The sequence below is a fragment of the Hipposideros armiger genome, unplaced genomic scaffold (genome assembly GCF_001890085.2).
Source record: "Hipposideros armiger isolate ML-2016 unplaced genomic scaffold, ASM189008v1 scaffold_591, whole genome shotgun sequence".
In the NCBI taxonomy this organism is placed as follows: domain Eukaryota; kingdom Metazoa; phylum Chordata; class Mammalia; order Chiroptera; family Hipposideridae; genus Hipposideros; species Hipposideros armiger.
The window spans coordinates 394,794-404,095 of NW_017731941.1; the positions used below are offsets into that span (position 1 = coordinate 394,794).

The 9,302-nt window shown below is 48.8% G+C and overlaps 1 protein-coding gene across 2 annotated transcripts in view; it reads left to right on the top strand.

Annotated features, from left to right (window-relative positions):
* Positions 1 to 9,302, top strand: part of SPMIP6 (sperm microtubule inner protein 6) — a 28,408-nt gene that overhangs the window by 9,949 nt on the left and 9,157 nt on the right. Inside the window, exons 2-7 of one of the 2 annotated variants that reach the window (XM_019624459.1) lie at positions 1,138 to 1,282; positions 3,403 to 3,518; positions 4,778 to 4,853; positions 5,081 to 5,315; positions 6,546 to 6,632; positions 7,086 to 7,191. In XM_019624459.1, the coding sequence (XP_019480004.1) occupies positions 1,138 to 1,282; positions 3,403 to 3,518; positions 4,778 to 4,853; positions 5,081 to 5,315; positions 6,546 to 6,632; positions 7,086 to 7,191 (765 nt within the window). Of the gene's footprint in view, positions 1 to 1,137; positions 1,283 to 3,402; positions 3,519 to 4,777; positions 4,854 to 5,080; positions 5,316 to 6,545; positions 6,633 to 7,085; positions 7,192 to 9,302 lie in introns of those variants that run through there. The other variant, XM_019624460.1, reaches the window with a different exon arrangement.

Here is a 9,302-nt window from a genome sequence, read left to right on the forward strand (position 1 = left end):
GAGAGGGTCAAGTCATGGGGACCCTTCACCTATATAAAGTATAACTGTACAGGATCTGCCCACAGAACAAAACCTCAGCTGGGCACAAAGGATCCAAGAAGCCCCTCAGCTAAGGGTTTTTCACAGTGGTAGGGGCCCTAGAATCAGCAAGGTCTCATCCCTAGCCAAGAGAACCTGCTACTCTTTAGGAGGAAATGTGGGTGGTGGTGTTACCATCCCTGCACCTTGCTGCCCACTATGAGGAAATCCTTTCTGGTGTCTGACTTTGCTGGGTGTCTCACCCCTGTGCCCCGACTGTCTTTTCATACCAGCTGCCTACAGAGACCTATGGGCCCACAGCTAACTTGGCATTCTGCCCTCAGCTGAGGACAAGGGGTCCCCAAAGGGAGGCCTTAATCTGGGATTCCACAGATCTAGCCCAACAAAGGGTAATGGCATAGGATGAGGTGAACCCCAAGAAGCAAAGGGACCCAAGACCTGAACCATGGTCAGGGTAGGATGAAGACTAGGGCAAAGTGAATCCCAGGGTCAAGGTTAATAATAGTATCAAGATCAAAGCCACAGCAGAATCGGTAAGATCAGAGATAGGGAATTAGGTTTTAAAGTAGGAGTCTTTCCAGTCCCATTTTTCATCTCCTTCAAGGTGTCAGGTTCCCACAGAGCCCTCCCTGTCCAAAATACATGCATAAGGTAGCCAGCTCCCAGGGTGGCCAGCCTCTCCTGAGGCTTCCGGTTACACCAGGGGCCTGTTGCTCTGTTGGGGGTGACCCAGGCCCTACTGTCAAGTAGTGTACAGTCTGGAAGAAAGAAGACAGGAGCTCCCAACTCTGCCCTCAAAGAGCCCCCAGTCAATAAACTGACAGAAATGAGAACATCAGAAAGCCACTCTGACTGAAAGCAAATGCCTGGCTCTAAGCCCTAGCCTCGTATGGAAAGAAAGGAGGAAAGGGTAACTCAAACAAAAGAACTATGCAGAGGGGGACAACGCTGGCATGGGGATCCTTCTGGCATAGGGGTGGGGGTTGGGAGACCCACCTGGGGGTTGGGAGACTCAATAGGAGCTCGATCTAGGTCCAATAGGACCCCAAGGCTGGAGTCTGTGCAGCTAGCCATTTCCTCCCCTCTCCTCTTGCCCAGGGCCTGTCTCAGAGCATGGGGCGTCATGTGAACCCTGAAGCCCTGCAGAAGATGGTCAAATGTGCTGTACATGACTACAGCTGTAAGGGTTCCATACCAGGCCACCCCTACTTGCCTGAGAAATACTGGCTCTCTCAAGAAGAAGGTAGGTCCTCACCCCTCATACAACTCTGACCCCATTCAATGACCCCAACAATGACCTTCAACCTGAACCCAACTTGGATCCTGACCTCTACGCTGAGTATATATATAAGATATATAGAGATAAATTATATATATATATATATATATATATATATATATATATATATATATATATATATATATATATATATCATTCCCACCCATGACCTGGGCTGCTTCTCTAACCACCCCCACTCCAGATTGGCTCCCAACTACCTAACATTACCCTGACCATGACGCTGAAGGAGATTTAGTCCCTGCCTTTTGAGAGCTCCTTGTCTGTGCCAAAGAACTAGAAGAGGCATGGGTCTTATTCCTAGAGAAATAGAGAATTAACCTCCTCCAAACAAATCCCTCCAAGTGTATTCCAAGTGCCGTCTCCTCCCACTTCTTAGTGACCCTGTTCCATCACATTCCCTATCTCTCCTGCATCCCTCTGCCCCACCACACCTCTTTTCCCTCCAGCTGGAAGTCTTTTCTATTCTCTTTCCGCCTAAAAACTCTCTCCCACTCCTCCCCTTCACAGCCAAGATTTTCAGAAACATAGTCTATACTCACTGTTCCTACTTCCTCACTCCCTCACTCCTTGTGCTCCTTATGAGAAATTATCTTTCTCATTTGATTAGATGTTTATGATCTGTTTCTCTGTACATTCCACAAGCAGAGTCTTGTCTTCTTCACAACACCAGGTTTCATAAGTATTTGTTGAATGAATTGATGATAAATCTTCATCCTGTTGAAATTGGGGGTCTGTATCTCCTACACTCAAGCATCAAAACTGCTCTTGCATGGTTTTAACTACCACATCCATGAGATTGTTCAATCTTTGTCTTATGAGACCTACTCTATGCCTTTCACTATCTGACCACTCTCTACTTCTTGAAACTCCTTCCTTCCTCAAGTTCTCTGATGACTCAATTTCCCAGGTCTCTAGACCACCCACTCTGGAAATGTGGGGTTCCTCAGAATGCTCATCTGAGGCCTCTTCTCTCCTTACTCCTCTCCTGAGACCATTTTATCTAACCCGTCTTTAATTACTGATAACTCCAAGTCTTTATTTCTAGCCTTGACCTCTCACCAGAATTCCACTCTCCATCTGACTATGGTATTCTTTACCTGAATGTCCCAAATATCTCAAACTTAGTATGTCAACCCATCAATCCAAAACTCCAAATCCCAACACCCTGCCCCGTCCACATACCTGCTCTTCCTTTAGGGCTCCTAGGCCTCCTTTCCTGATGTCGCTCACATGTGTCCCTTCAGACTGTTAGGGGAGTGGATCACAGAGGGCCTTGTGGGACACTTAGGTGACTGGGCGGGTGGGTCTTGGATGGTTTTAAATAGGCAAGTGCCTTGGTAAGATTTTAATTTGTGATATAGTGCCACAGCTTCTATGTAGAGACTGGATTGTAAGATTTCAAAGAAGAGGCAGGGAGATCAGTAGGCTAATAATAATAATGATAGTTCTCTAAATTTCTAAGTGTTTTACATATATTCATTTAAATGGCTCAACAACTCTAGAAGGTAGATAGTACTATTACCCCATTTTAAAATTGAGGAAAATGAGACAGTAAAAATAAGGTCACACACAGCTAATATCTGAAAACAAGCAGTCTTTCTGCAGAGTCCATTCTATTGACCATGACATTATATTGTCTCCTGGTTAAGACACTGCAGAGACAGGGGTGAGCTCACGGGGAACTGGAAGTAGAGATAGATTCAAGTGATTTTTAAGGAGGCAGAATAAGCAAATTTTGGAGCACAGATGTGGAAGATGAGAGAGAGGGAAGAATCATGAGGATGCCGTTTCCAGGTTGGCTGATTCAGAAAGGGTGGTGCCAGGATGAAAAGTGATCACCTCAAAGGATCCAGACACCCACTCAGGAGCAAGCCTAGGTGGAAAATGGGCTGTATTTCAGCATCTAAGACAAGTGTAGGGCCGGGCTGGGCTTTGGCCGGAGAGATATCGGTGAGGGTCCAATTTTGTGCTGGAGATCAGAGGAGAAACATTAAGGGAATCCCAGATCCAGAGGTGGAGTAAGGAATAATATGTTGTCTTATGTCTCCACCCTTATGAACAAGCAGACAAATGCAACCCAAAATACTTGTGCAATGACCATTATAACACATGGAGGATGGGACCTTACAACTGCACTGGCTGGAACAAATATACGACATGCCTTCCCCGGCTGCCTAAGGTATCTACTGTGCCCACCACAGATGGGGTCTGGGGTCTGGGATGCACATATCCCTCCACCTCCCAAACCACAGTGATGATATTTCACCCTTAGTTCCTCATCCTTTTCCCATCAACAATGCTCCAGGGCTTTTTCCCATTTGTGAAACTGGGGTTTGTATTTTCTAGGAGACAAGGGAGCTCAGGAGTGGAACTGTACTGGGCCCCTGGGTCCCAGTCTCTGGGACTGGGTCCCCTGGGTCCCAATCTCTGGCCCGGTTCTATGAGGACATGGCTAATGTGCATTTCTTGATGTGCTACCTTCCTGAAGCTGCCACTTGGCTCCTTCCCACGTGTGGCCAAGAGTCAGTGATAGGCTGAGTCTGCTTGCTTCACTCTCCCCTCCTTTGTGATGTAAGCAAGGACAAAAGGAGGGAGAATAAGGCCACCCAGAAGCAGTGCAGGTAAATATAGGAGAGTCTCAGAAGGAGAGAGGAAGGAGTCCAAAGGCAGCCCCAGGCCTGAGGGAAAAGGGGATGTGAGATGATACTAGACCAGAGCAGGGATTCTTCTTTTTTTTTTTAAAGATTTTTATTGGGGAATTGGGGAAGGGGAACAGACAAGTTGCTGTCGTTTTGTTCTTCAGTCTAGTTGTGGAGGACATTGCTTCACTGGTCCAAGTTGGCACCATCATTGCACTCTTCCCGGGTGAGGCAGATCAGTCGCTGGCCTCTGGATGGCCGCTCACGCTGGCTGCTGGCTACACATGGTAGTCCATGGCAACCCACTGTAGCAGGGGCTGCAGCCTACGCCGTCGCTGGCGACTCATGGCAGCCCAGCAGAGCTGGGATTCTTAACAGGGGCTGCCCTCAGGTTGACTGAACCCTTTTGAATCAGAACTTCCTTTAGAATCAGAATTTTTCACAAGTTCTCCATGTGATTCTGATGGGCAGGCAATATTGAAAACCCGGTTAGAGAGACACTGATACACAGCTAGACAGAGTCAGCTAGACAAAGAGGGGTAAAATCAAAGGCATGCACTGAGGCTGAGTTGTCAGAGGCCCAGGTCCACCTATTATAGTTTCACTCCTTCCCTCTCCTCCCCCCACCCCCACTCCACATAGGCAAAGTAAATGTTGCCCAGCGACAACTTCAAACATTCAGAGCCTAATGAAGAGGGGAACATCTGGAGGGTGGGATAAGGTAGGGCCTGGGACTGGTCTGGGTGTTCTGGGAGGAACCCCCAAATGGAGCTTGAGGTAGCCTGTGTGCCACTTCCAGGAGGCCAGCATGGAAACAGTAGTTCGAGGAATGCCCTTGGAGTACCCTCCTAAGCCAGAGCGACTCAATGCTTACGGTAACGGATGGTGGGGCAGTGGATGGGAAAGGGTAGAGGGACGCCAGGAAAGTGGGATGGGGATCTGGGGGACGAATTGAATGAAGCCCGAGGGTCCTGGTGAAGATGTAACCCTTTTTCTATCTGACCCTGTTTTTGTCTCCATCTCTCCCTGTCTTTGACCCTGCCTCTTCCCATCCTTGTGACTCTCTGTCTGGGTCTCCCGGGCTGGGGACTTGCGGGCCCAGAGCGCGAGGTGGTGATGAACATGCTGAATTCGCTGTCACGGAACCAGCGGCTGCCGCAGATCACGCCCCGATGCGGGTGCGTGGACCCGCTGCCGGGCCGCCTGCCCTTCCAGGGCTATGAAAGCGCTTGCTCGGGCCGCCACTACTGTCTGCGCGGTATGGACTACTGCGTCACCGAGGCACCCTGCACGGAACGCCACCTGCAACCTCTGTGCCCAGTGCAGCCGACAGTAAGGTTCGCAGGGTCCCGCCCCAAAACAAGCCCCGCCCCCAGAGTCCAGACCTACCGGGGCAGCAAGCGCTCCCGCCTGCGCCACTTTTAGCCTTGACCTGTCTCTACACCAGATCCCCGCCCCGCCGCCTCCAGCCTGCTCTGCCCTCTGACTTGGCCCCTCCCTGTCCCTCAGGCCCCAGGGCCTGAGCGGACCACTTAAGTGCGAGAACTTACAAGAAGATTCCCCCAAGTTTCCGATCCTGTCCCTCCGCAACTGGGCTCAAGGTCAATCTGGCTTCTGTATCTGTTCTGGAGGCCCCACCTGAGGGTTTTGTTGAGGAAGAAACGCCACACAAAAAAAGAAAGAAAGAAACCCCGCCCACCAGTCGTATCCCCTACCCACCATGCCCGCCGGCCTGACCCCCTACCTGGACACCCAGCCCTGGAGACGCAGGTTTTAGCCTACGGAATTCCGCGTGTTCTCAGAAAAGCGTCTTCTGTTCTTGGATGTCGGGTCACTGTCGATAATTGGCAGGATCATTGCCGAGTGCTAAGTGAACAAGGAAATGGTGACTGCATTACCAAAGAGACCCTAGCCATTTCTGAGCCCCCACCACCTCCAGAAATAGAGTCTAAGAGGTTTACTGCTGAGAAAACAAGTCGGAGAGCTCAGTCGCAGCCGAGAAGGTAGCGCAGCCTTGTCCCTGCACCCGGCAGCCTGGGAAAACTCAAATGTCCACGTCAGTCTAGGAGCTGTACAGGGGATGTTCCTGAACCCTGTCCCTAACTCCATGGTGATCCCATTCCCGCCCCTCCCCAGGCAGAGAGAGCTTGATTCCTTCTGCGAGACAGGGTCTTCTTATCCCTTACAAGGGCTTAGGGGAGAGTAAGAAAGCGCCTGAGCCTCAGAAACTTCACCTCGTCGATAATATGGAGTAATTGCCGTCCCATAGCAAGGATCCAGGGACTCCCAGATCCTCAACGACTGGGGCCCGACACTTCCCAGAGTCCAACGTGTTCCATGGCCCAATCTGGGCGGCAGAAACGAGGCCTTAAGGGGAGGAAGACTTCCAGGTGTTTTCCCAGAGGCAATGCTTCTTTGGAGTCTTGAAGGGCCGGGAGGCCGGAGGGGAGGATCTCCGAGCCGTAGGACTGACACCTGAAGCGCTGCTCAGAATCCTGGTCTGGGCTGGGGAAGTAGGGAGAAATCAAAAGGCCCAACCCCTCCCTGCCCACTACTTCCTCCTCCAGGAGTGTATTGCCTTACGAGCACCGGCCCGGCATGCGATGTGCTGTTGTAACTCCCCCGCTGTCATACTACCCATGTCCGAACCTTAGGTAAGTCTGGCACAAGCAAAAGCACATACACACTGGTGGCTGTTGCCTTGGCGCGGCGGGGGACTGGGGGACTAAGATGGGAACTGTCAGCTGCGATGCACTGACTGGAAAGCTGCCGCCAGGGGGCGCTAGTGCCATGGGGAAGTCAAAACTGGCATGGAAATGGAAGACCCCATGAGGACATGGAGGCCTGCATTGAGGAGTTAAGGTAGGCAGCTGGGCTTAAGAGTCAAGACATCAGGGCGTTAGGTTCCGGGTTTGAAGTAGAGAGTAAAATGTCAATATTAGGGAGCGGGTGTTGGAAATCAGAAATTTAACGGTAGAACCTGAGGTTAGTAGGACAGTGTTAGAGCCTAGGGTCAATAATAGGGGCTAAATATTGGGATAAGGTGACCATTGACATTGGATCAGACAGATGAAGGTCCCAAAGGGCTGGCCCATCTCTCCCCACAGATGGGACACAAGTCACTTCAAGAAGACTGATGGCCCCCAGAGAAACAACTATGTCATCCACCCTGAGTTTGTGTCGGAGGCCTACCCTGATTACCACTGCTGGTAGAGCCCGGGCTGGCTAGGCCAAGGGGGCTGAGCAATAAATAATCTTTTCACCCCATAGTTTATTTACCCCATTTTGGAGGGTTTCGTGACCAAGAAATTTTAAATTACAAAACAAAGCTGTTTCTATGTTCTTCAAGGAGCAAGGGATGGGGTGTTCTGGAATCTCTGGGATCGTTAGTATTTTTGCACCCCACTCCTCCCCAGCGTCGGGATATGGCGGGGCAACCCATCTCCTCTCAGCACAGGCGTTTCCAATTGCTGTCACCTGAGGGCAGGGCGGGGCGGAGGGGGGGAGGGGAAGAGGACGTTGGAAAACCCAGCAGAATCTGGTCTTCTCAGTCCCTGTCCTCGGACNCAGGCCCGCCGGTTCGGATCCCACATGGGCCAGTGACACTGCGCCCTCTACAGCTAAGATGGTGAACAATAGCTTGACCTAGAGCTGGGCTGCTGTGAGTCACCAGCGATGGCGTAGGCTGCAATGGGGCTGCAGTGGGCTGCCATAAGCTACCGTGAGTGGCTGGCAGCCAACGGGAGCTGCCGTGAGCCACTGTGAGCAGCCGTCCAATGGCCGGCGACTGATCTGCTTCAGCTGGGAAGAGCGCAATGATCATAATACCAACGTGGGCCAGTGAAGCAACGTCCTCCACAACTAGACTGAAGAACAAAAGGATAGCAACTTGTCTATTCCCCTTTCCTGATTCCCCAACGCTGTTCCCTCGCCTAATTACCCAATAAAATATATTTTTAAAAAGGATACAAAATAATTATTATGAATTTAAAAAAATCAAATGTGAAATCATCAAAATGAGCAAGCAACAAGAGATTATAATATTTTTTAAATACCAGGCAAATGTAAAAACCAAGTGAATAGGTATTTTAGAAATGAAAATTATATGTGTTAAAACCACTCATATTGGGATAGTGGATGGGTTAAACAACAGATTAGACACAGCTTAAGAGTGTCAATGAGGCCTTTTGAGTGTTTTGAGCCTTGCCTCTGTTCTGGGCCCGCTTCAAGCTCTTTGGAGTGTACTTTTTCTCCTAATAATAGTTCCCTGGCTCTGGCCTTTGCCCTTGGCCCCCTTGGGCCTTTTGAGCTTCCTTTGCTCAGCATGCTCCTAACTCTTTGGGGTATGCTTTCTTTTCTAATAATGGCCCTTGAGCCATTCTCTACTGCCCGGGCCTGCTTCTGTTTCTTTGAAATGTATTTTTTCTTTTAATAAACTGTTCTTTTCTGCAACTTCACCTCTCTGGTCCATGTCTCCATTCTTCGGCTCCACAAAGCCACAATCCCGGACACACACAAAAACACTCATCAAAAAATCCTGCTTCAACTTCAGTAGGTGCCTTGCTCCAATTTGCAAAACTACCACCTTTCATTAAGATATGAGAAGTGTGTTTCCCTACTAAATAAAGCCAATTAAAAAAAAGAAAAAAGAGTGTCAGTGAAATGAAAGAATGAAAGAAATTTCCCAGAATGCAGCACAGGGAGACAAAGAGATAGACTATCATGAAAGAAACATTAAGCAATATGAAACATAGCAGGAGACGATCCCACACACATCTACTTGGAGTCCCAAAAGGAAAGAGCAAAAAGGAGAATAGACATTATCTGAAGACAAAAAGGCTGAATTTTCCAAAACAAATGAAAGAAATGAATCCACAGCTACAGAATAAATAGAAGGAATTCCACACGTAGGTATTTCACAGTGAAACTACCAGCTTAAGAGATGACCTTAAAAACAGGCAGAGATTAGCTAGACTCACCAAAGAGAAAAGAGAGAAGACACTAATTAACAAAATCACAATCAAATATATGGTGGTGGAAGAACTGACTGGGTGGTGAACACACATGTGATATATAGATGATGTATTACAGAATTGTACACCTGAAACCTATGTAACTTTACTAACAATTGTCACCCCAGTAAACTTTAATTAAAAATAAAACAGGCAGAGAGAAATTGTTTTCAATTCCTTTCAAGAACAAAAGAAAGATAAAGACATTTACAGGCAAACAAAAACTAAAATGTTTACTACCATCAGACATATAATTAACTTGTAAAGGGCCGGCCGAGTGGCGCAATGGTTAAGAACTGGCTTGGGACGCCA